At 39.4% G+C, this 26,625-nt stretch overlaps 1 protein-coding gene across 2 annotated transcripts; it reads left to right on the top strand.

The window, feature by feature from the left end:
• Positions 1-1,881: 1,881 nt before the first annotated feature.
• Positions 1,882-18,523, top strand: LOC124258841 (deleted in malignant brain tumors 1 protein-like). Of its 2 annotated transcripts, XM_046692932.1 has the most exons (13): positions 1,882-1,972; positions 2,598-2,721; positions 3,508-3,657; positions 4,287-4,371; positions 5,469-5,587; positions 6,115-6,279; positions 7,610-7,694; positions 8,094-8,218; positions 8,947-9,105; positions 11,450-11,540; positions 14,254-14,384; positions 15,624-15,776; positions 16,102-18,523. In XM_046692932.1, the coding sequence occupies exons 2-13, from the start codon at positions 2,607-2,609 to the stop codon at positions 16,227-16,229; spliced, it is 1,506 nt and encodes a 501-aa protein (XP_046548888.1). In that variant the 5' UTR covers positions 1,882-1,972; positions 2,598-2,606; the 3' UTR covers positions 16,230-18,523. The 2 variants fall into 2 exon arrangements, with proteins under 2 accessions (XP_046548888.1, XP_046548890.1); XM_046692934.1 differs by lacking the exons at positions 14,254-14,384; positions 16,102-18,523 and having other exon boundaries at positions 15,624-15,769.
• Positions 18,524-26,625: the final 8,102 nt, after the last annotated feature.

Raw genomic sequence — 26,625 nt, 5'->3', positions numbered from 1 at the left:
AGACATCGGTACAATTTATGCATCTTGGTCGTATATGCTATAAAGATATTGATGACAATCTCCAATGGGATTGCAGCTACGAACCCGAAACCATTCCCTCACAGTGAGGCACCTAATCGTCAGCAGACAGAATTTGCGACCTATTCCACCCAACCATCGAAACATCCACAAAAATGGTAGTACGACAACTGGTAATCCAGATCACGTACTTTCTGTAAGCCTCTAAGTACAAATTGGCTCGGCACTCTGACATCACTGTCTGTTCACATTGCGCATTATCAATATGGTTCACAAAAAGCATACGAAGCTGATGATGACATCGAAAATACGTTCGAGAAGAAAGTCTCAGGGTCTCCATTATTGTGTACGTGTGAATATCTAAATTTTAGCATTTCAGAATTAATTAGTTAATTCACTCCAGAAGACGCAAATTCCTGTCAGCATGGATTCATTAATTACGGATAAATCAATTTACACACATTCTTAAACTCGTTTCGTATTCTTATGGTGCACTCAATCGTGTCATTCCCATCGGATTGTGTCTCCGTGGTTTATGTGTAATATATCTGTATCTGTAGGTTACAGGGTTGGTTTACTGGTACTTGTACAGGAGATCTATGCATTTCAGCTTTGTCTAGGATTGATTGTGTCTTCTCAGTCTTGGAATACGTGTTTCATACATTACAATTGTTGTTTGTTGTCCAGTTATAGTTTTAACGAAAACCCTAAATTTATGTAACAGAACTTTTACTATAATGAGAGAAGGCCATTGAAACAGTTTGACACGCGGACTGTTGCCAGGTTTTCACCTCGCCTCATGTGTCCTCTGAATGTGCCTGTGCTGATATAACAATTTGTCATATAAACATTAATTTCTCGTCTATTCTATTAATGTTACGAAATATCTGTGGGATACATGAGTTACAGAATACAAACACATGCATTTCGTTTTATTCACACATCAGCATCATGTCATATTTGGTCTACTTTATCTTAAAATTCCCGATAAGAGGTAATTTGTTCAGTTTTGGTTTCAATGAAATTGACTTTTGTTTAATGCAATTATGACCGGTGACATCTTGTAAGTTCAGTATTTGCTGGGCGACCATGTGGCGTTGATAGACTTGTATCAAATTTAGTATGTACTATGTACAGGATGTAATTGCATAGTAGTAAAAGACCAAGCATATTTGTAAAACGTGGAATGAATAGAATGTTTTATGTTTATGTTTTATAAACCTCTTTATCCCTAGGGAAGAGACCGCCTCCGTGGTGTAGTGGTTAGAACGTCGCCCGGAGAGCGGAAGGTCACGGGTTCGATCCCCGACCGCGTCATACCAACAGACGTTAAAATATGGTACTTGTTGGGCCCTGCCTGGCACTCGGCATTATTGGGAACAACAAGGACTGGTCGGCTCAGAGTCAGTATAATGTGTCTGAGTGGGGTATTCATGCTTCACTGCGGCATGGTATCTCAGTGGGCTAGCACTATAAAACCAGCTTCAGTCTGGGCTAGTACAAGCAGCCGCACATACACATACACACGCATGCACGTCGTCATATGAGCGAAATATTCTCAAGCACGACGTAAAACCCAATTTCACCTCACCTCTGCTAGGGAAGATCTGAGTTAGAACCCGTCTTCAGCAGTACATGTCTTCTAGGCCAGGGTCGCTGACTTGATCACCGTATCCCAATGCATGATCACCCACGACTGTGCTTCATCTACAATATAGCTGACAGCAATGTGAAACTATTCACGCACCTCATGACTTATTCAATCAACTTGGTTGTTTTCTATTAAATTAATTTTGAAGGCATATATTGCTTGAAACCTATACACGTATGGAAGATTTGGTTGTTATGTTTATTGTGGTTTCTGTTAAGGGCCTACTTGCCGGGGTGATAATCTTACCGCAGCAGCAGAGGAGCAGTTTCTCATGACACCGGGATACCCAAATCCCTTCCCAAGGTACCGCCTCACCCCTCACCTGTACATCATGCTGGTCCTACACGTGCATTCATATCTTTCCAGTTAACCCCAGTAAATCATCAAATGACACGGCACATATCTCCTGTCTTGTATATCTCTAAAGTTTAACATTCGTGTTTTGAAATGGACGCTAATGACAATCAAACTGTTTCAACATTATGTGCTCTCAGAGACTGAAGAAGCGAGGTAACTCGGTGAATCGTACAACTTCTGTATTACAAAGAAAGACCTTTCCTTGGAGATACAACATCGCTATCGAACGAGTGACTGCTTATTGACTGTGTTGGTATAAACACCGAAATGCTGCAATCATTATAATAACGTAACAAAGTATTGATCAACTACTTGAGGACAGTGTTAGAGTCCACTTCATGAGAAAGTTGTATAGTCATTGAATTATCTCCCTTGTTAATTCATCTGAATGTATGGATAATAGATAATACTTGTGTTACTTGATATCTTTTGAGGCAAATGGTTTACTTAATAATTGATTAATGTAATAACCAGTATCATCATTAGTTATTTCTTAATTCATACCAGGTTTACGTCAAGGAATATATAGGGCCCTTCAACATAGTGTGTTCATTCATTCGTTCATTCACAGTTACCAGGAATGTCGATGGAAAATAGAAACCTCAACATCGGGAAGGGTGCAATCCGTGTAGATGTCTTAGAAATTGACCTGGATACACAAAGATGTTCGACAGATGGCGTCAGGGTATATGACGGTAGGCCACGTAAATATATATGCTGTTCGTCGATTATGAACTGAAAGCAAAGACACAAGGACCTGTGGTGCAGACTGTTATCTGCTGGCATTGGACTACAATGAGTGTGTTTGGTCATAAATACATGACATGACATTCAGAGGTACAATTGAAATGGTATAGTGTCCAATCGACGGAAAGCTATTCAAACCCCAAAACATGATAACAGGCAATTACGTATTCACAACCGGTATTTTATCATTATTTAGAATATTTCAAAAGTAACAGCTAAATGATGAGTTGGGCCCAGGTTTTATTTGAGAAAGTGTATTCTATTCCTTCATGAAACAAAACTGATCCCACAGAAGTGCACTAGCCACCGAATTCACTCATAATCACGAACACAGTCTAGTGGTTAAAGCGTTCGCTCGTCACGCCGAAGGCCGGGTTCGATTCTTCACATGGGCACATTGTGTGAAGCCCATTTCTGGTGTCCCCCGCCGTGATATTGTTGGAATATTGCTAAATGCGGCGTAAAACCAACTCACTCACTATATCGTATTATCTTAAAATATGAAAGGGTTTCACGGCCTGTCACGAACAGATCGGTATTTGGAATAGCTGAATGCATTTAATGCCGGGAAGTCATACTATATGGGTAATACTTGTATTTCTGTTTTAATGTACTAATTTGTCGCCAATCAGTGTGGGTATAATCATGTTTGTTTGTTTCCTATTTTGGTAATTCGACTTCTAATTATTATTGTAAAAATGATTGTTCACATTGTCAAGCACCTTGTGTTTCAGAGACAACGTTGAGGAAGCAGCTTGTTGGAACGGCATGCGAGGCACCTGCATCATTCTATGTGTATGGGCCTGAAGCACTGGTTGAGTTCAAATCGCTGCAAGAAAATACCACAAAATCAGGCTTTAAGCTGAAATATTACTACACCACAGGTATTACAAACTTTAATTTTGTTTCTTTTTTGCTTTTCTTTCTCACAGACCCAACACAAATACATGCTCTTTATGACTCATTCTAACTCTTAAGAGGCCCGCAAATGATGTTTCAATTCACTAGGAGTTACATTAAATAATACCACTGCTGAAAGGTGTCAGGCTCTGGGGAGGTGGGAGGGGAGATGTTCAATTTTGGTCTGGGGAGTGGGGTGGGGGTGTCAGCATTCTAGTACTTAGTATATTAAAACAGTATGCTTAAAAATTACGGGGGGAATTGATTTTGTACATGACATAAAAAAGCGTGTGTGTGTGTGTGTGTGTGTGTGTGTGTGTGTGTGTGTGTGTGTGTGTGTGTGTGTGAGTGAGTGAGTGAGTGAGTGAGAGAGAGACTAATATTGTACATAACTTTTAGGGGGGCGAGGTCATTCCCTTTATCAGACACCAGCTTTGTACGTAGGTCTATTCAACATCCTCAACCTGTGTTTGCCTTAGAATGAGCTGTCTGTTAAATTAGTCATTACGACACTTCATACTGAAGTGTCAGCGTATTTTACCTTTTTACAACAAAACATATTTTATCAGCCCAGCATGTCATCAGCTGAAGTTGTGAAATGTTATCTTCCCAGCGGCTGAACCCTGCGGGGGAAACCTTGTTGCCAACTCTACCAGGCAGAATGTCACATCGCCAGGGTACCCTGCCAACTACCCCAAGTAAGAGTAACTGCACACATGTGAATATACTGTAGTGATCTGTTCCTATTTCATGGTCTGTTCTAACTCCCACCCACACAAAGCCCTCTACCGGCGTATTCAGCCTGCTTTCACAGTGGCAGTCAGTCAATGTGACTAGAGACCGCCTCCGTGGTGTAGTGGTTAGAGCGTCCGCCCGGAGAGCGGAAGGTCGCGGGTTCGATCCCCGACCGCGTCATACCAACAGACGTTAAAATATGGTACTTGTTGGGCCCTGCCTGGCGCTCGGCATTAATGGGTACAACAAGGACTGGTCGGCTCGGAGTCAGTATACTGCGTCTGGGTGAGGTATTCATGCTTCACTGCGGCATGGTATCTCAGTGAGCTAGCACTACAAAACCAGCTTCAGTCTGGGCTAGTACAAGCAGCCGCACATACACATACACACGCATGCACGTCGTCATATGAGCGAAATATTCTCAAGCACGACGTTAAACCAAATTTCACCTCATCGTGACATCGTGACAGGTAAATATTCACCAGTCGTTTTATAATTTCATTTTCTGATGCGAGTTTCATTTTGTCACGAATTTTCGCTGACACTATATTTTTCAGAGGGACGATAGAACGTTTGGAATATTTTTGTAATTGAAAAATTACAGAAATGTTGTTAAATGTGTAAATGCCTATTCAACCATCAGTCATGCCTTCGACTGTTTGAAACATGTAATCCGTGGATAGGTAATTAGTGTAAAATTAACTGTTCAGTGAAGCCTTGGGTAAGAAATGGATTTGCTACCACAGTCACCACACAACGTTGGACATAATAATGTAAAATATTGCCGAAGAATAAACGGTGATTGATTTTGTAAGATACGATATCTACTTTACACATCAACACCTCTTCAAGGCCCTCGCCATCAGCTGACCAATTCTGCAGGGGCATCAGTAGGAAGACTCCCTAGGGGTTTTGTGTGAAGCACTTTGTGTGCAAAGTGTTTGATCACTACGCGTTTCTCAAAGTTGTCCATTTTCCGAAGGTGACAGACTCTTACTTACTAGTTTTAGGGTGAGTCTATTTACAAGAAAACATTAGTAACCTGTTTGCTATGTTTCAGCTCCTTCAGATGTGTCTGGACCATTACATCCGAGAATCCTCAAGGACACGTCGTAGTCTCCTTTTTAGAAGGAGAGCTTTACGCATTATTCAAGAAAGATACTGTGACGGTATATGATGGTATGTGAAGTTATATCAATTGGACACCAATTATTTATTTTTGTTCTTTGAAAACCTTGTTAGTTTCGAAGATTCACTTCTTCTCTCTCAACACGTGTAGATCCGGGTTAGAATTGATCTTCAGCAGTCGTAAGAAGCAGCTAACGGGATCGGGTGGTGAGGCTCGCTGAATTGATTGACACATGTCATTGTATCCCAATTGCGTAGATCGATGCTCATGCTGTTGATCACTGGATTGTCTGGGCCAGACTCGATTATTTACAGACCGACGTCATATAGCTGGAATATTACTGAGTGTGGCGTGAAACTTAACTCACTCACCATTTAAAGACTGAAAATGTTTCTCTGGCAAAAGCGTTTGGTAAGGTCTGTTTGGAGAGGGCCTACCTCGAGGAAAGTGATTACATTAATTCCTGAATGTCCTGATAAATGTGTCGCCTTTTGTCATTTTTGAAACAGCCAGTTTAATGTCACAACGTTCTAAAGTAATCATTAATGTATAGCCTAAGTTACTTTATTTGCGTCAGGTAACTCCACTTCCGGTTATTTAATGGGTCGAGTGGTCGGTGGTGCCAAGCCCACCTTCTCCAGTCAAGAGTCGTCGCTGACCCTGGTGTTCACAACTGACGACCTAGGACAGTACACGTTGAGTAACAACGCTGGCTTTGTGTATGGATATGAAGAAACGCTGGGTAAGGCATCCTTATATTACAAACACCATTGACCAAACACAATAATAAGAATAACGATTATGACACGGGGGGCTCGTTTAGTCCTTTGATGTTTTGTTTGTCTTTAAATCCCATCACCTCTCTGCCCAATGAAGAGGGGGCGTACCATCTCCAGCATCGCTTACTCCTTCCCATTGCTGACATCGAGTTCCTTGCCAAATGAGACGCCAATTTGAAAGAAGAGGTTCGCCTTGTCGAATCCTGTTTTCGATGTTATTGGTATGATATTTGGACTCGACAAATGGAGTACTCTTTATTTGAAACATGGCATGGTAATGAAGGATGGTTCGGGCAAGATACAAGGGACACGTATGGAGACGTAGGGAGGAGATCAGGCCTACACCTTTTTAGAATGCAAGTTCAAGAATGACCAAATTCGTTCTGAATATAAATCTCACTTAAAGAAACCATGGACAAAGCAAGACATCTAGAGTGTTATGACCACCTCACTAGAAGGTCGATCCTCTGAGGGCGTCATACAAATGCCGTCATAAGATGATAACCTTGCCTGGATATTGAATTAGGACTCTTATATAGTGTATCTGGGTGGGATAATCGTATTAAATCTAATGGCATGGGTAATTCCACCTGAACATGTCAAGTAATTCATAAAGCGCCTGTTCTTAACTGTAAAATCACTTCCAGTTGGTCAGAAGGGATCCTACCATGTCCGGTATCTGAATGTGTCACTCTGGGAAGTGGAAGGTACTCTGAAGTCATACAAATGCCGTTAAGATGATAACCTTGCCTGGATATTACTTAAACTTGGTATAGTGTATCTGGGTGGGAAACTTCTGAACATTATGGCATAGTGTTTGCTGATCTCAAGCGCCTGTTTTACTATCCTGTACAGAAGAATACATATATCTGAATGTCCAAAGAATACACTAAGTCTTCGTTATTTGTATTTACTTAAACTTCACTTAAACTTCTGAACATTATATAATGCTGATCTCAAACTATTCTCTCCTGAAAAATACATGGTTGCTCCCTAAGTAACAACATAATTAATGTTTGTTTCTCCAAAACTTAAAAACTGTATGTAAATACCTTGAAATATTCATAAATGCCATTGTATTAGGATTGTTCCCTAATATTTCAACAAAACATTGTGATTGCTACGAGTAAATTGTCTCCTACATTTTCTCTGTATCGGAGACACGCCACTTTGTTATCAACACATTGCCGTTGTAACTTGTTTCAGCTAAACATTCAAGTGAACAAAGCAGTTATAAACTGCCGTCTACAAATGATATCTTTAAGAATGTGGATTAATATGTTTTGTTTTCAGATACACCACCTGTGCATCGGTTGGTTGAAACTCGGAGTGGCACATCCACCATATTATCACCAAGGTTCCCAGATGGAGAAGTGAAGTAAGGGGATGTAACTCTTGTGGGTCAAAGCTAGTGCAGACAGAAGCTGCTAGAGCTTGGCTGAAGAGGATGTTATCAATAGTTGTTAAAAATAATAATTGTTTCATTTTTAAAACTTTATCGCTTGGACATAGCTCATAAATGTTGAACAAGTTGCGTTTTGGATTCCGTGCACACTGATTCTTATGTCATCGAAACGTTTGACATTGTTCTATTGAACGTGCCAGTTTTGAAAGCTGGTCCGTACGTTCAAGATTCTGTAGCGTTAGCATGTTGTTTAGTTTCCAGAAGTGTATATATTTGGGACATCTTTGTCTTAAGTTACGGAATATAACTTTCAGAAATGTATGACATCGTTTTAAATATATACAAAATCAACATGGCGGTCGTTTTCTTCAGAGACATGAACGCCACCTGGACAGTGCGTTCCGACTTCTCCAACTACCAAGTGCTGATGTCATTCGTTGAAGTTGATGTCGGAGACGCAAGTGGCTGTAACAACAATTACATTATGGTCTATCCAGGTAGGTGTGACAATGACGACACCACCACCATACACTTTTACAGCAGCAAAAACTGATTGAAGTTTGTCTAACACGTGAAGAATGAAACAGCTGAAACCTCTTGCACACGGCACCGGCCGTTGTATCTGATGAGGTCATACACAATCGGACAAGGTTAAACCTGAAAGAAGAGCCTGAAGCTACACTCTGCAAACTGCTCTTTTTTCTGCTAGGAGCTATGTTATGTGTCACGGTAATAGGTAATTGGAAATACAAGATCATCAATAATGGGTTGTGTATTTCCCTACTCAGAAGGCTCTTAACCTCAGAAGGCTCGGATGTTGGACAGAGAAGATGGTTAAGAATACACCAATGCACTGAACATAAAATAGATGAGGTGAAAATCAGTTCGATCAAAATGTATTAAATACGGAAATCAATTGGTCGTTGGGAAATTCAGCATGTTTATATTATTTGCTGTGTTAAGTCTAATAGGTATGCTATTTGCAGTGTTAAGTCTAATTTGTTTAGGTATGCTGTTTGGTACGTTCGACTTGGAACTAGTACATATCACCCTGAGCAGTAACACTATAAAAAACACCTTGTGACTGAGAAAATATTATATGATATCGAGATACTTTATATATAAGACATAGCCATGGTTATGTAAACGGCTGTGATTGGTGCTATGTGATTGGTGCTGCTTGACAAATATGTATGTTAAACAGTCTTGAAAATTCATTTCCCAGGTAATACATCATCTGATGAGTTCTCGAAGATATGTGGCAACGAAACGGGTAAATACGTCAGTCGGGATAGAGAACTCTCTGTGGTCTTCAAGACAGACAGCAACCTGGCTAGACGAGGGTTTAAAGCTGAATATATTCGACCACGATATGGAAGCTTTGGTAAGTGGGTCACAACTGATGATACGTCACCAAATGATTTTTGACAAATGAATCTGAAATGAGTTGAGAGCTCCATTGAAAACATATTCAAGATTCAAGATTCAAGATTTGTATTTGTAGAAAGGCCATATGACCCAAAGTACAAATGTACAATATAACATAAGATTCTACAGAGTTACGTTCTTTAGTTTTATACATTCAAACACATGTTTAAGAAATTTAGCAAGATTTAACAGAAAGATGTTATTATTTGATTGGCACAGGTTTGAAACATTATTATGGTTACCACTACTACAATTTGGGATGAAACGCTTTCTCTCTGTTACAAAATATACACAATGATACAGTACATGTTTTTCATTCAGCATTACATTACAGTGTTTACAAATGTAGGAGTTATTACTAAAGACATTTTTCTTACTCAGATATCCACTTCTAAATAAAGTTAATACACGTCTATGCTCATGGGAACTAATGTTTAACAAATATTTTTCACAATTAAGCAAAGACTTATGAGAATGATAAAATGCGAGAGAATCACTCTGAAGAGAATAGTGCCAGTTCTGATAAGCACATTCTTTAACACGTTGACTAAAGATATAAATGAAATGATCTGGATCCCCAACCTCTTGGCTTATCCAAACAAAACCATAGCCATAACGAAAAAGTAAATATTTTACTTGATTGGCCCAACTCGGCCTTTTTCTCTCAAGAATGGACAACAGCATATTGTAACATTGGAACGCATATCTTTGACGTTGCATTCTTAACAATCGTAGCCAATACTTAATACATTTAATATGATAGGAAACATATAGTGGATATCTTCCACACTCCCCGTATGATACAGCATTCGACGATTTATAACTAATATGGAGAACAAATTTACAAAACTTCCTATGAATAATTTCAATATTACTCCTTTCTTCCCAAACCCCAAATTTCAGCCCCGTATGTAAGAATTGGAGTAATCTTTTTATCAAAGAAAAAGAAGGCATCTTTTACTGTAAATTCAAAACGTCTGATCAATGATTTTATAGGCCATAATGCTTTACTTGCCTGCTCCGCTAATGTTTTACAGGCTCTAGTCCATATCAATTTAGGCGTTATCATTAACCCCAAATATTTATATGCATTTACTATTGCCATAGGATTCCCATTAAAGAAGAATTTTTCATATTTTGAAAACATATTGTTACATAACATCTTGCCATTACTTAGGCATTTATATCGCTGAATTAAAATCAGTATTGTACTTAACAACCTTATTTCGGGTGGTACCGTGGTAGAGTACTTAACAACCTTACTTCGGGTGGTAGAGTGCTTAACAACCTTATTTCGGGCGGTAGAGTACTTAACAACCTTATTTGGGGAGTAGAGTACTTAACAGCCTTATTTGGGGTAGTAGAGTACTTAACCATATTTGGGGTGGTAGAGTACTTAACAACCTTATTTGGGGTAGTAGAGTACTTAACAGCCTTATTTCGGGTAGTAGAGTACTTAACAGCCTTATTTGGGGTGATAGAGTACTTAACCTTATTTGGGGTAGTAGTGGACTTAACCATATTTTGGGTGGTAGAGTACTTAACAACCTTATATGGGGTAGTAGAGTACTTAACAACCTTATTTCATGTGGTAGAGTGCTTAACAAACTAATTTGGGGCGGTAGAGTGCTTAACAAACTTATTTGGGGCGGTAGAGTACTTAACAACCTTATTTCGGGTGGTAGAGTACTTAACAACCTTATTTCGGGTGGTAGAGTGCTTAACCTTATTTCGGGTGGTAGAGTACTTAACAACCTTATTTCGGGTGGTAGAGTACTTAACAACCTTATCGCGGGTGGTAGTACTTAACAGCCTTACTTCTGATGGTAGAATATTTAACAGCCTTATTTCGGGCGTTTGGGTACTTAACAAACATATTTCGGGTGGTTGAGTAAATAACAGCCTTACTTTGGGTGGTAGAGTACTTAACAACCTTATTTTGGGTGGTAGAGTACTTGACATCCTTATTTCGGGTGGTAGAGTGCTTAGCGGCCTTAGTTCGAGTGGTAGAGTACTTAACCTTATTTCGGGTGGTAGAGAACTTAAGAATGTCTTCTGGAGGTACTCTAACCTATGCATTTAATATTTTAATTTAAAATATTACCCTAGGGTTGTTTCTACCATACCATACCCTTGGGTTTCAGTTCAGGGGTAAACATCCATAAATCTACATTTTATAGTGGCTTTCCTACGCACGAGATAGGCCGTGATGTGACAGAACGAAGACAAGAGTCTGTAATTGTAAGACATGTCCCCACAAACAAATGTTTCCTATTCACACCCATTAATGATTTTGTCAGATGGTTGCCAGGGTGATGTGGACGTGAAAACTGCCGTTTCCATCGACTCCACTGACGTAGTATCGCCTTTGTATCCAGACATCTACCCCAAGTGAGTAATGGTCAGTGAGTGAGTTTAGTTTTACGCCGCTTTTAGCAATATTCCAGCAATATCACGGCGGGGGACACCAGAAATGGGCTACACACATTGTACCCATATGGGGAATCGAACCCGGGTCTTCGGAGGGAACGCTTTAATCACTAGGCTACCCCACCACTCTAGTGAGTAATGGAGTAATGAGTGTTTGCAGATGGTGACAGTTGTGTGGCGAATATGGTTTGGCTTAATGATATTTAACGCCGCACTCGGCAATATTCCACCTGCATGGCGGCAGTCTGTAAATACTAGAGTCTGACCAGACAATCCAGTGATCAACAGCATGAGCATTGATCTACGCAGCTAGGATACGATGACATACAGAGTCATGCAAAAGGTATACGGACACTTGACGTAACTTCCATAGACGTACATGCTAATTTAGTGTATCATAAATAATTCTCTTGAATTTAATTTTTGTAAGATCAAATTTGGCACATTTGTGAGGAATCCTCTTACCTACAATCACATAGGTTCTGTTTAAGTTTCCGTTGCTAATTTATCGAATGGCAGCAATTTAATCAACATGTGTATAGTGCCGTGAACTCCTTTAACATGGCGTCCTATGGGATTGTGCATTGGGGAACCATACGTAAGTTGATAAATGCGATGTCATTAGTAAATAGTGGTCGGAAAATTGAACTGAAATTATGTGCGCAGAGCAGAGATGATTTCAAATTTGCCTGTCAAATTTGACAAAGATCCATCCTAAACTCACTTCATGAAAATTATTTATGCTACACTGAAATAACATGTAGTCTATGGAAATTACGTCAAGTGTCCGAATACTTTTAGCACGGGTCTGTATGTCAACCAAGACAGCGAACCGGACCACCCTAATCCCGTTAGTCGCCCTTTACGACAAGCATGGGCTGCTGAAGACCAACTCTAACCCGGATCGTCACGTGTTGTGAAACAAACAATTTGATCAAGCTACTTCAAAGCATAATTTGGCAGAGTCCTTGACCTGTATCAGAGGTCAATATCATCTTGACCTGGACTGTTTCGACTGTTTTCTACAACACACCTTAATACTCAAGTGCAACTCGCAGAAGGTTCTGTAATATAACAGTCAATATATATTCTGTAATATAACAGTCAATAGGTCAGTAATGTTTGTTCAGCTGACATTCCAGAACTCATCGTTCATTGTTGACTCAAGACAGTGTCATGTATACTATGAACAAGCATAATCTAGTACTTGGATAGCAGTACAGGAGTAACTATTGTTATAATCAGATGCTTGGTTGTCATTTAGAAGTTGGAAGATAACATAACAACGTATGGATTTACATCTTCTTTATTATTTACAACACGACGTTTCAGGGCTACTTCAGGCTATCCTATCATTAAGGTCATTATGCTTCTGCTGGTGTTATCTGTTGTTTCCCACTCTTTCAGAAACATGTTGAAGGTAGTGGTATTAAGGCTAAATATGTTACTGTTATTAATCGTACAAATGGCCAGTTCTACAAGGAATGTCATTTGCCTATTCCACAGAACTAGTTTGCAATAAAACTGATGCTTGGGCATCATAACCTTTAACATAAGAACTGTGCACTTGGGAAAGTGGTACAATGTTGATTGAATGTCCAGAAGGATCTAATAATGTCAAGACGTTTAGTTAACTTGCTAGACAGGGGGCCGTAATATGTTCCTGTTTTCAAGAATCATGTCATTTAGAAGTTGGAAGGTAACATTACAACGTATGGTATGGATTTACACCTTCTTGTTTATTTACAACACGACGTTTCAGGGCTACTTCTTGCCCTTTCGCAAGGTGAACAATGACCTAGCAATGGCAAGAAGTAGCCCTGAAACGTCTTGTTGTAAAAAAGAAGAAGTTGTAAATCCATACCATACGTTTTTATGTTATTGTTATCGCAAACATTCTGTATTTCCTTTCTATAATCACCCGTGAAGATCCGGGTTAGAATTGATCTTCAGAAACCCATGCTTGTCGTAAGAGGCGACTAACGGGTTTGGGTGGTCAGGCTCGCTGACTTGGTTGACACATGTCATCGGTTCCCAATTGCGCAGATCGATGCTCATGCTGTTGATGACTGGATTGTCTGGTCCAGACTCGATTATTTACAGATTGCCGCCATGCAGGTGGAATATTGCTGAGTGCGGCGTTAAACTAAACTCAATCACTCACTTTCTACCATCTGGTGACCGCCTCCGTAGTGTAGTGGTTAGAGCGTCCGCCCGGAGAGCGGAAGGTCGCGGGTTCGATCCCCGACCGCATTATACCAAAAGACGTTAAAATCATGGTACGTGTTGGTCTCTGCCTGGCACTCGGCATTAATGGGTACAACAAGGACTGGTCGGCTCGGAGTCAGTATACTGCGTCTGAGTGAGGTATTTATGCTTCACTGTGGCATGGTATCTCAGTGGGCTAGCACTATAAAAAACAGCTTAAGTCTGGGCTAGTACAAGCAGCCGCACATACACATACACACGCATGCACGTCGTCATATGAGCGAAATATTCTCAAGCACGACGTTAAACCCAATTTCACCTCACCTCTGTTATCTGGTCCAAACTGACCTGCTAGTTAATGTTCAGTGAACAGGTGGAAGTGTAGTTAGTGCAGAGGTACCATAGAATCAAATGCTCAAATACCATTATTTCATGGAGCTAAAAAGTGGAATATTCTCTCCGTCAGCATGATGAACTGTTCCACCCTAGTGACGGCTATCCTGAACGGCTCCTTCCTCCGTCTGGAGGTCATTGACATGGACACGCCCCACCCCGAGGACACAGACTGCACCAGAGACTACGTGGAGCTCTTTGATGGTGCGATTTCACGCTTAGAAGATTCCAAGAAGCGGCTACCGGGCATTGTCCGCCGACAGTAGTTTTAGCCTTTATGAACCATTGGCTCATTAGGGTCATTATGCTTCTGCTGGTGTTATCTGTTGTTTCCCACTTTTTCAGAAACTTCTTGAAGGTAGTGGTATCGAGGCTCAACTGTTATTAATCGCCCAAATGGGCAGTTTTACAAGGAATGTCATGTGCCTATTCCACAGAATTAGTGTGCAATAAAACTGAAACTTGGGCATCATAACCTTTAACATAAGAACTGTGCACTTGGGAAAGTGGTACAATGTTGATTGAATGTCCAGAAGGATCTAATAATTTCATGACTTTTAGTTAACCTGCTAGACAGGGGGCCGTAATATGTTCCTGTTTTCAAGAATCATGTCATTTAGAGTGGATAAAGTGGGAATAGGCACTTTCCTGTCACAGAAACCGCATCCAAAGACAAGGCCTAAAAGACAAGGTCTAAAAGAATCTAAAGTTCACGTGTTTGCGTTTATTATTGCTCGAGAAAAGATCATGGTGTAGGTAACATGTCATATGTCAGAAATCTCCCCAAACCACTTATTAGTGCTGTCAACGTGACTGTAAAATTTGAAAACATTTCCATTCTTCCTTTCGTTCGAAAGTTCTTTAAAGGGTGATCTATTGTAGGAAATTAATCACTAACTCCATGTCACAAACATTTCTCCATAAACGTTTCTAATCTTTCTAGTACATATTCATAGAAACTATTTCCGAATCTAGAATAAAGTTAGTAAACACATAAGGTGCCTTTACAAACAACATCACAATCACCAAGCTGTAATACTGCTGAATCAGCATTCAGTATTTCTTATGGATGTGGAAAGGGTTTTGGCGCCATAATTACATTACTAGTATTTGTCAATCGTCACACCGGCTGGGCAGTGTACGCACCCTTTCGAGAATCTGATATCATAACTGTTTGATAGAGAGTCATAAACACAAATTTTAAAGTCGTTCTTATGATATGGCAGGGATGGATTTTACATACAGTTCGGATAATTATGGAAAGGTATTTGTGGATTCTATTGTCAGTTGTTTGTGCCTGTACAGTCAGTATTGAACCTGCTCAACTTATGTTCCTCAATATAACACACCAAGGCTTGTAATATAGACCGTTGATTTTACATTTGTATTCTTTGAAAAAATAAGATTGTGTATCTTCATGCTGTTTTACCATATGTTATTCAGGCCCAAGTCCTAATGACCCAAGTCTGGGCCGATCCTGTGGCAAATCGTTGTTGAAGGTCAAGTCGACTGGCGGTCAAGTGTTGGTAATGTTTATCTCTGACGCAAATATCGGCGGCAAAGGATATCGGATCAAATATAAGTCTGACCGGGAAGGTAAAGTGAATAATAAGGTTTTATTTAGATCAAAACTGAATTTTGCAAATTTTCTTCTTTTGATTTTTACCGCTAAACTGAATATTGATCTATGACAAAAGGTTCTATTATGAATATGCGATTGTTCTTACCTGAACGCGTTAATTTCCACAAAACAACAACAACAACAAATAAGACCACGGTAATTCATACTGGTTTGTTTATATGCATACTGGGAATAAACATACATCACGCCTTATTGTTTATTTCATCTAAATAATACTGTACTTTGTTTATACGATTTGACCTGTTATGCATTTGTCCTGTAATAAGTTTGTATTTTCAGTAACTCCATATTCAATGCCAGTTGGCCTCATCGTTGGCATTACCTTCGGCGTCCTTGGCTTTGTCGTGATCGGCATTGTTTGCCTCGTTTGCAAGTATGGACGAGAATCACCAGCTTACGTACTGTGAGTGCAGGACCGACACAAGGACAGTTTTGTTGGATAATCATAATCACAGACAATCGATTCTCTATACATATGGGGGCGGTGTTGCAGCCTACTGGGTTAAAGCGTTCGCTCGTCACGCCAAAGATCCGGGTTCGATTCCCGCATGGATGCAATGTGTGAAGCCCATTTCTCGTGTCCCCCGCTTGATATTGCTGGAATATTGCGAAAGGCAGCATTAGGCTGAACCCATTCATTCACTCACTCACTTTATATGTTTCCCTTTCAAGATGAAGTGTTACCGGTGATATTGACTTGTGTTATTTTAACAAAACCTTTCATAGGTCGAATATATGCATAAAAACACTTGCCTTACATTTATTAAATGAATTTACAATGCAATTTCCACGTACTGCAATATATGTTGATGTACTAGTAGAACATGTCTGTATTGCTGTTTACAATATCTTCTCGAAGTGAAAACAATGGACAGTATATTGTAAGTACTGCTAAATCCAATACAAGCCATATTTTAAGCGATACTATATGTTTGGTCAGTTGAAGTATCAAGTAAGTATATCTCTAGTGATGACGTTCTGTATGATGATATTAAGTCGTATAATGTCATCAATTACATTACGTCTTCGAACCATTGCTTTCACCTTAAGGATTCCTTTCAGTCAAGTTGTGGTCATTTAAACTAGCATGTTATCATATTTTCCAATTTCCTCACAGAATTTGGTCAGCTTTGGGTTAGAGATCAGTAAGGTAATGTTAACGTCGGAATATTGTTGTATTTTAACGTGTTTAGAATGACTTATTGTATTATATGACTAACAGGCCTTTATTATGTTTCTAACAAGCTTAGGTTTTGTATTTAGATGTTTTGATGTAATGACCAAGTGTCCACATTCCATCATTACATACACATCATATTTACTGTAGTATATACTCACGTGGGGAAGGATGTAACACATATCCCCTAATGTTTCAATGAGACTACGTTTCTCATGACGTGTCCCTTCCAGCGCCCAGCTTCCGTAGTTGGTGTCAAGACCATTTCTCATGCTGTTTTCTCAGGTGCAGAGTCAAATATCTTGCTTAACTATCGTTGTGATATTCGAAAACTCGTCAAAGCTTTAGGTTTTCAGTACCTGTTTTGTATTTTGCGTATTAAGGTGTTTGTTTCATCTCTAGATGTATACTGAATATCCACACAATTGGGTGTCGCTATTTATAGTTTTGTAACTTTATGTGTCATTTCAATTGAAATTCTAGAAACCTTGCCATATTTTCTTAAATCTATATTACATATCTATCGTTATTTTTCTCAGGGTGACTCGAGACCTGACCAGTACATATATACATGACACATATTCCATTCTCTGAAGAATGATGATTTTAATGTCTTGTCTTACCTCTCTGGGATGACATGTATCTCAGAGACTGTGATGTTGTAATATTTCGTTTTACTGAGTGTGTTGATATTACATACATATTTCACGAATAAACGTTCCAAAATGTATGTTTTAAGTGTGCATTGTTTCTGATTATATGCAGAGTTCGGCGAAAGATCTTGATATTATTTCCATGTTTCACAGGTATGCAAACCACAGTGTATAAACAACTAACGAGACTTTCCTATCTATCATTGCTATTTCTGAGCACAACAATTGAGACAGTTTTGAATGTTGATTTTGTTGAGGTGAATCAGGTGATAGAGGCGAGTAAATCCAATTCGCCTTTGTGTATGTTTTTGGAGCAATGTGGTACAAGATACCGATCAGGACGGCTGATGTACCTGTGTACGCATGTCTATCTCCACAGTCTGGGGTCGCTGGACCTGCCATGCCATGTGCATGTGTGTACGATAACGTCAGTGCATGTGTGTACGATAACGTCAGTATTTTGGGCAAGCACATTGTTCACTGATAAAACAGTGAAAATATCATTTTGAAATTGTTCTCAAACAGTCCATTCAAGTGGGAACTTGTACCGTATCTGTTTATTACTTTGATCTCTTTGAGTTCGGACTCTCCTGTAGGCCATACCCCGGCGTGCAGATATGGCCTTGTTGGCCATATCTATAGTTCTGAATTTTGATACAATGGGTGATACAGCCTTCATTGCAGAACATGTGCACCCTACATGCAAATTATGTACAGTTCTACCATGAACCTGTCCTCATATGTCCCCATGTTGGAGCAGATCGATCGTATGTCAGTGTTGCCATTTTCAGTTCCATGACCTGTTAATATGTCTGGAATAAAAGTTTGAAAAGCGGACTGTATAATTATTTGAATAAAGCATTGTATTTTTTATTTTACCTGAGTACTTAATCACAAAACACCACCTTATCATCAGTTTGACCATTGTGTTTCTTCTTATACGCCGTTTATGATTGTTATTAATGTGATTTGGCTTTAAGTGTTTGAGAAACGATATGTGTTGCATTTTCGGTATCTTGAATAATCAAACGGTGATTTCAAATTATGAGGGTGTATAAATTGTGCTTGTGTGGGGTTAAAAATACTTTCCAGATTTCTGAAATAGGTTAACAGCGGATGTTGAAAAAGTGAAGAACCATTTATTAGAACTACAAAGATAATTTGAAAGAAGTACGACTGTCGATGAAGAAATGGTCAGCAAGAGCCCTTACACCTATAGGTAGAAATACTGTATTGAAAAGTCTTATACTACCTAAACTGAATCATTTATTCTCATCTCTCTCTAATCCAAATAAAACATTTATAAGAGAATTAAGTTCAGAATTCTTTAAATTCATTTGTATTATTTGGATACCCTGAGAAAATAAATGACGTGCTCAATCGCATCATTATTATCACAAAATACAATATTTTCAAATCAAGACTAGCAAACAGACATCCACATATTTCACACATTAAAAAAGGTCGAAATTTCATACACTTTAGATAATTACAACTCGTAGATAAATTGTAGCGTACCATCATTTCTACATGTTTGGTCTTCATGCCAAGTGGTTTTTAGTTGAAGATGTTATCCATTCAGTTTATTTCATACTCTCTGTATTTATTTCATACTCTCATACTCTCTGGTTGATTAATATCAAAATTCCAGGAAATGTCTGGAATTAGTGGACTTTTCATTGTACATTGACTTTGTACGAAAAAAACGCGAACTTATTTTTTTTATTAGAACTATGGTTTTACTGACATTCACAATTGTGCACCACATTTGTCTTCCTTATCATGAAAGTCATAGAGACATTGTCAGTCGTGGTCACACATTGTAGCTGTCTGATTACCTGCATGTATCTAGTTACCTGCCTATCTATCTAGTTACCTTATTACCTAAGCTACCCACCAGATCAGGTCACAGACAAGACACATGTGTCTAACCCCGAACATGTTTCAAAGCAGAATGGCTTAAATCCTAACTGTATCTGGTTCGCGTCATCAGTCGAAATAAACGCCAATATCTCAAAACGGGAGGTCCAGATGTGTTTTAAATAGAAGATGACCTGGAAGTGTGCAGCACATATAATGTCTTACAGTTACAGTCAGGCGTAGATACTCCGTTTGCAAGAAGAGAGACAGTACTCGAGTGAAAATGATGCCTGATACCGTGGAATTCTACAGGTTGTATATGGTGCTTGGTAGCGGGGCATTCGGAACCGTGTTCAAGGCTAAGAGGAATAGACGCGGACGTTACTTTGCAGTGAAGCAAGTATCCCTAACATACTTTAATGTAGTCACGGAACTTTACTCTCAAAGAACGTTACCGAGGTGTAGTTGTGTTGTCTTCGGACATGTATCTGGTCTTGGATTACTGCAACAGCGGGACACTAAACGACTATATAGCAGAATACAGAGTTCCAAACAAACTTCGACTGAGTTTCATGCAGGACATGATCAAAGGTTTACAACATCTTCACCATCACGCCATCGTCCACAGGGATATCAAACCGGATAACATCCTACTGCATACTCGAAGAGGAAGAAGATCAATGTATAAGTTGTCTGATATTGGCCTGGCTCATTACAATGGAAGAAAAACGGGCCCATATTACGCCGAAAACTACTACCTTCAGACAGATTGTGGTACAATGTATTATATCGCCCCAGAAGTCCTGACCAGACATTACACACGGGCGTGTGACATTCTTCCTGGGTGTGGTGTTATGCCATGTACGCTGAAGAAATGAAGAAAGACGGCAAAACTCTGATTTCGGATGTCAACGACGATACCCCTTTCCACCAAGCGTCCAACGAAACCATCAGAAGGAGGGTGGACTGGGCAGTGGAAAACAGGGCTATCGCTGATTGTATCAAAGACATGGTTCAGAAGAACTATGGCATTTGGGTGGACATTGATGAGCTGGATGTAAAATTCAGGAGGGCTACGCCTTTATGTTATTGTATTTAATGAACAATGCTATATTACCTCCTTCAGCTCATGAGGACTCTTTCTCTCTCATATTCAATGTATTATTCAGAAAACAAACAAGCTGTTTTCCACCCTTACATCTGATACGGAGATGTTACCTTGATCCAGTGTATCCAGGTCATTAACGACTATCATGATGTAGTTACGTGAACATTTAATTTTGACCAAAGCATCATTACTCCATTATTCCGGAAGTGTTCACACCCTATAAAAATAAATGTGTCATTGCTGTCCAGCCAGGTCTTCCAAAAATACAGTCACACATACTTAATGAACTTGCTGGATTAAGGAAAGGGTTTCATTCCTGTGTTTGTCCTAGTGAGGATGTACACGATGACAATTAGTATGTCAATCTTGTTCTGGACAGGCTATTTCCTGGACAACTCTCAAGCACAGATATATGATACATGATACATGATGCATGGTACATGAAGAAAGGCATGTCACAATCATTTACCACAGTGCAGAGGCGAGGTAGTAGAAACTACATGGTCAGAGGATTAAGCGTGACAGGATATGGATGGGACTGGATCGAATATCATAGCGAAGAAAGGGTAAACAAATTGTTTGTGTCCCCCACGAGGTACACTCGAGACCGAAAGGGTAGATTAAGATCATTACGAAGTATGGGATTTGTAGGTCCAAGTTGAATGGACAACAAGGTGCAAGCCCTGTACACTGTCACTCAGTAGACGCATATATAATTCATCGTTTATGAAATCTTAAGACAATTCGGTAAAACAGTCAGGATTTGTTGTATTTGATGACTGTATAAAATAGCTTGACGTGGGAAAGTTTGGGGGATAAAGTGCCGAGCTAAGTCTGAGGTCTGCGTTACAGACAGGTCGGATCGAGGTCGCTGCACTCCTAGACATTCACAGATTTACTTACAGAACGGTTGCTAAGTACCTGGATTGTCATTTATTATTGTTTGATAACATAAGCTCTGTGAAAACGATTCTGAAAGTTGTTCCTGTTCGGCCGTCACCTTCGACAGAAGTTCCAAAACAAAGAACTGTACTACTCTATATTCAAAATAGATATACCATGATCAAAATTAAGTTTTAAAGTTGGAAGTTGGAAGTTTTGAAATAACTGTTTGAAATAATAAGCTCAATGAAAACGATTCTGAACGTTGGTTGTTCCTGTGTGGCCGTCACCCTCGACAGAAGTTCCAAAACAAAGAACCGTGTTTAAAACTAAGTTTTAAAGTTTAAACAACAGACTTGGAAGTTTCATAAATTGATCAAGGATGTTGACGGTCCGTCGGATAACGAGTAATATTTAAGCTTTTACCAAAATGTATCGTATCCCATTTCACCAACAGGAACAGTGTCAGGGTAACATCTGATAACATCTCTGACGTATTTTAGCATGAAACGGCATGGCTGGGGGTCGCGTGAAGAGAACCTGTGCACTAACAACAAGGTCCCACTATAATATGTCGGCTAATGATAGCAAAGTGTAAAGTCCCATGACAATATTGCAAATACTTCACGGATTCGAATGCATTCGTATTCACGGATTCGTATATATATAAATTATATTCATAAAGGTGAATAAAACATTGTGTTTTTATTTCATTTTCAATTCCTCTTTTGTATTTTTCTTATTAAGTTGTTTGTTTCATCTCCAGATGTATACTAAATATTAAGAAAATTGGGTGTCACTATAAATAGTGTTATGTGTCATTTTTATTGAACTTGTAGAAAACTTGCCATATTTTCATTAATCTCTATTATATATGTATTACATTATTTTTCACAAGATGCCTCGAGACATGACCAGTAGTTAAATATATGACACATATTCTATTCTCTGAATAATGATGATTTTAGTGTCTTCTGTTACCTCTCCGAGACAACAAACTTTCCCACGTCGAGCTATTTTATGCAGTAAATGTAGGTGGGTGTAAATGACATGTAAATGTGGGTAGGTAGGTACATGGCATGTAAATGTAGCTAGGTAGGTAGGTACATGGCATGTAAATGTGGGTAGGTAGGTACATGGCATGTAAATGTGGGTAGGTAGGTACATGGCATGTAAATGTAGGTAGGTAGGTACATGGCATGTAAATATAGGTAGGTAGGTACATGGCATGTAAATGTAGGTAGGTAGGTACATGGCATGTAAATGTAGGTAGGTACATGGCATGTAAATGTAGGTAGGTAGGTACATGGCATGTAAATGTAGGTAGGACGGTTCATGGCATGTAAATGTGGGAAGGTAGGTACATGGCATGTAAATGTGGGTAGGTGGGTACATGGCATGTAAATGTGGTAAGGGTACATTACATGGCATGTAAATGTGGGTAGGTAGGTACATGACATGTTAATGTAGGTAGGTAGGTACATGGCATGTAAATGTGGGTAGGTAGGTACATGGCATGTAAATGTGGGTAGGTGGGTACATGGCATGTAAATGTGGTAAGGTACGTACATGGCATGTAAATGTGGGTAGGTAGGTACATGACATGTAAATGTAGGTAGGTAGGTACATGGCATGTAAATGTGGGTAGGTAGGTACATGGCATGTAAATGTGGGAAGGTAGGTACATGGCATGTAAATGTGGGTAGGTAGGTACATGGCATGTAAATGTGGGTAGGTAGGTACATGGCATGTGAATATGGGTAGGTAGGTACATGGCATGTAAATGTGGGTAGGTAGGTACATGGCATGTAAATGTGGGTAGGTAGGTACATGGCATGTAAATGTAGGTAGGTAGGTAGGTAGTCAGACAAGATGCTTTATTCAAGTAATTATACAATCTTCTTACAAAATTTCATTCATACCATATAAATGAAAACCCGTCATTGAACTTAAAGAGATATCACCTACATTTACCTGTCATGTAGATACTTACATTTACCTGTCATGTACCTACCTACATTTACCTGTCATGTACTACCTCACAGCAATTCTCATGGCTGTCATTCCACACTCACCACGACGTGGAACCTCGCAAAACGCAAGCGGCATATACCGTAACCAACCCGTCTTACATCCTCATGTATACTTAAATATTACTTATTACAGAATATGTATTACATTTTATGAGTAGAGAAAGTGTTCATGTATATTCAGCATAATTATTCATCACATGCTTTGTGCATTATTTTTTCATTACCTTGTACTAAAACAATCTTCTGACGACAAAGTTTTCGCATATCTGCTAATATGTTTTGTTCCAAGTGTCGGTATTTTTTGTTTTAACAATCCCTAAATAACCTAATGGGATTCTAGAATAACTCTACAGGTATTTGCGCAATTTAAAAATATGTTAAAAACACAAACGTGAGAATACAATTTGGTAGTGAGAGAAACAAATATTCTATAACTATTGCGAATATGGTATTATGGAAGTTGAGAAACAGACCTACGAAGAAAGCATTAGCAATGTGAAAGTAGAATTACATAATTTCTAAATGTAACTGTTCTAAATGTAACTTCCTTGGCGTCATCAATCAAAATACGCGCTGATAGCAAAAAGCGGTAAGTCCAGTCGTGCTATAGATAGAAGATGACCTGGCAGCGTGCAGCGCATTTTTGTAATGTCTCACAGTTACAGCTAGACGTAGATACCCCGTTTGCAAGGACAGAGGAGGTACTCGAGTGAAAAAGATGGCTTTTACCAGAGGAGACTACACGATGTATGATAAGCTTGGTAGCGGGACATTCGGGACCGTGTTCAAGGCTAAGAAGAATGGACGGGGAAGTTTCTTTGCAGTGAAGTGAATCTCCCTAAGAGACGATAATGTAGACAGGGAACTTGACTCCCAAAGGGCGTTACCGAGGTGTAGGTTTGTTGTCTCACTGGTCGACCATTTCGTCACAAGTAGGAACATCTATCTGGTCTTGGATTATTGCAACAGCGGGACACTTAACGACTATATAGCAGAATACAGAGTTCCAAAACAACTTCGACTGAATTTCATGCAGGACATGATCAAAGGTTTAAAACATCTTCACCATCACGCCATCGTCCACAGGGATATCAAACCGGATAACATACTACTGCATACTCGAAGAGGCAGAAGACCAATCTGTAAGTTGTCTGATTTTGGCCTGGCTCGTTACAATGGGAGCGAAACGGATTCCTATTACGAAAAGGACTACTACCTTCAGACTGATTGTGGTACAATGTATTATATCGCCCCAGAAGTCCTGACCAGACATTATACTGAGGCATGTGACATATTCTCCCTGGGTGTGGTGTTCTATGCCACGTACGCTGAAGAAATGATGGAAGACTCCACCGGTGAAACTCTGATTGCGACCGTCGACGACGATACCCCTTTCCACCAAGCGTCCAATAAGACCATCAGAAGGAGGGTGGACTGGGCCGTAGAAAACAGGGCTGTTGCTGACTGTATCAAAGACATGGTTCAGAAGGACTATCACAAGCGGGTGGACATTGATAAGATGGATGAGAACTTCAGGATGGCTACTACATAGTGACCCTATGATCGATGATACCTTTGACATGCTCTGGAGTGACTATGTATTTATTTATGTCTTTGTATTTAATGAACATTGCTAATGTATCATACAACTCATGAGGGATCTTTCTCTCATTTCAACGTATTTTTCGGAAAACAAACGGGCTATTTTCCACGCTTACATACGGAGATGCGGAGATGTCACTATGATCCAGTGTATCCAAGTCAGTAACGACTATCATGATGTATGAATATTTAATTGGACCAAAGTATTATTAGTCCATATTATTCCGAATGTGTAAGACAAACGACCATTGCGGTACAGCTAAGTCTTCTGCGAATACACACAAATATGGCCTCTGGTCACTCATATCTAGTGAGTTTGCTGGATACAGGAAACAGATTAATTCCTTTTTGTCTGTCCTCACGAAGATTAGTATGATATATTATCTTGTTTTTTTTATATTATTGGACAACTCTGAAGCACGCGGAGTTACACGAAGGAGTAACGCGCAGGAAGCCACTAATTACTTTCTTCGTTAGTTGTCCGAAACCGAATGATATGGGGACAGTGTAGGGGGCAGTTTAACTGTCGGAGTGAAGATACGACTCGGGCCATGTAACCAGAGACACATCTAAAGTTAAGATTAAGAAGCATGGGATTCGTAGATCCAAGTAGAATAGACAACAAGGTGCAAGCCCTGTACACTGTCACTAAGTGGTTGTGTATTTAGGTATTTCTTTACGAAATCTTGAGACAATCAAGTGAAACAGTGGATAAGGACATTGATGACTGTATCAAATATCGTGACGTGGGAAAGGTTAGGGGATAAATCGACGAGCAAAGTCTGAAGTTTGCGTCACAGACAGGCCGTAGGTCACTGCGCTCCTAGACATTCAGATTTACTTACAGAACGGTTGCAAAGTACCTGGATTGTCAGTTATAACTGTTTGAAATAATAAGCTCAATGAAAACGATTCTGAACGTTGGTTGTTCCTGTTCGGCCGTCACCTTCGACAGAAGTTCCAAAACAAAGAACCGTGTTTAAAACTAAGTTTTAAAGTTTAACAACAGACTTGGAAGTTTCATAAATTGATCAAAGATGTTGACGGTTCGTCGGATAGCGAGTAATATTTAAGCTTTTACCAAAAATGTATGGTATCACATTTCACCAGCAGGAACAGTGTCAGGGTAACATCTGATAACATCTCTGACGTATTTTAGCATGAAACGGCATGGCTGGGGATCGCGTGAAGAGAACCTGTGCACTAACAAGGGTCCACTATCATATGTCGACCAATGATAGCAAAGTCCCATGGCAATATTGCAAATACTTCACGGATTCGCATCCATTCGTATTCATAAAAGTGAATATACCTATTCGTTTTTATTTACTTTTTAATTTCTCTTTTGTATTTTGCGTATGAAGGTGTTTATTACAGAGGTATGCTGAATGTTATCAGAATTGGGTGTCGTGTTGTAACCTTATGTGACCTTGTGTGACATTTTTATTGAAATTATAGAAACTTTTTCTTATTTTCATAAATCATACA

This window comes from Haliotis rubra, unplaced genomic scaffold (assembly GCF_003918875.1).
Source record: "Haliotis rubra isolate DU_JTF1 unplaced genomic scaffold, ASM391887v1 Scf70, whole genome shotgun sequence".
NCBI lineage: Eukaryota > Metazoa > Mollusca > Gastropoda > Lepetellida > Haliotidae > Haliotis > Haliotis rubra.
Note: the sequence above shows the minus strand (reverse complement) of the source record. Positions and strands in the feature narration are given on the sequence as shown.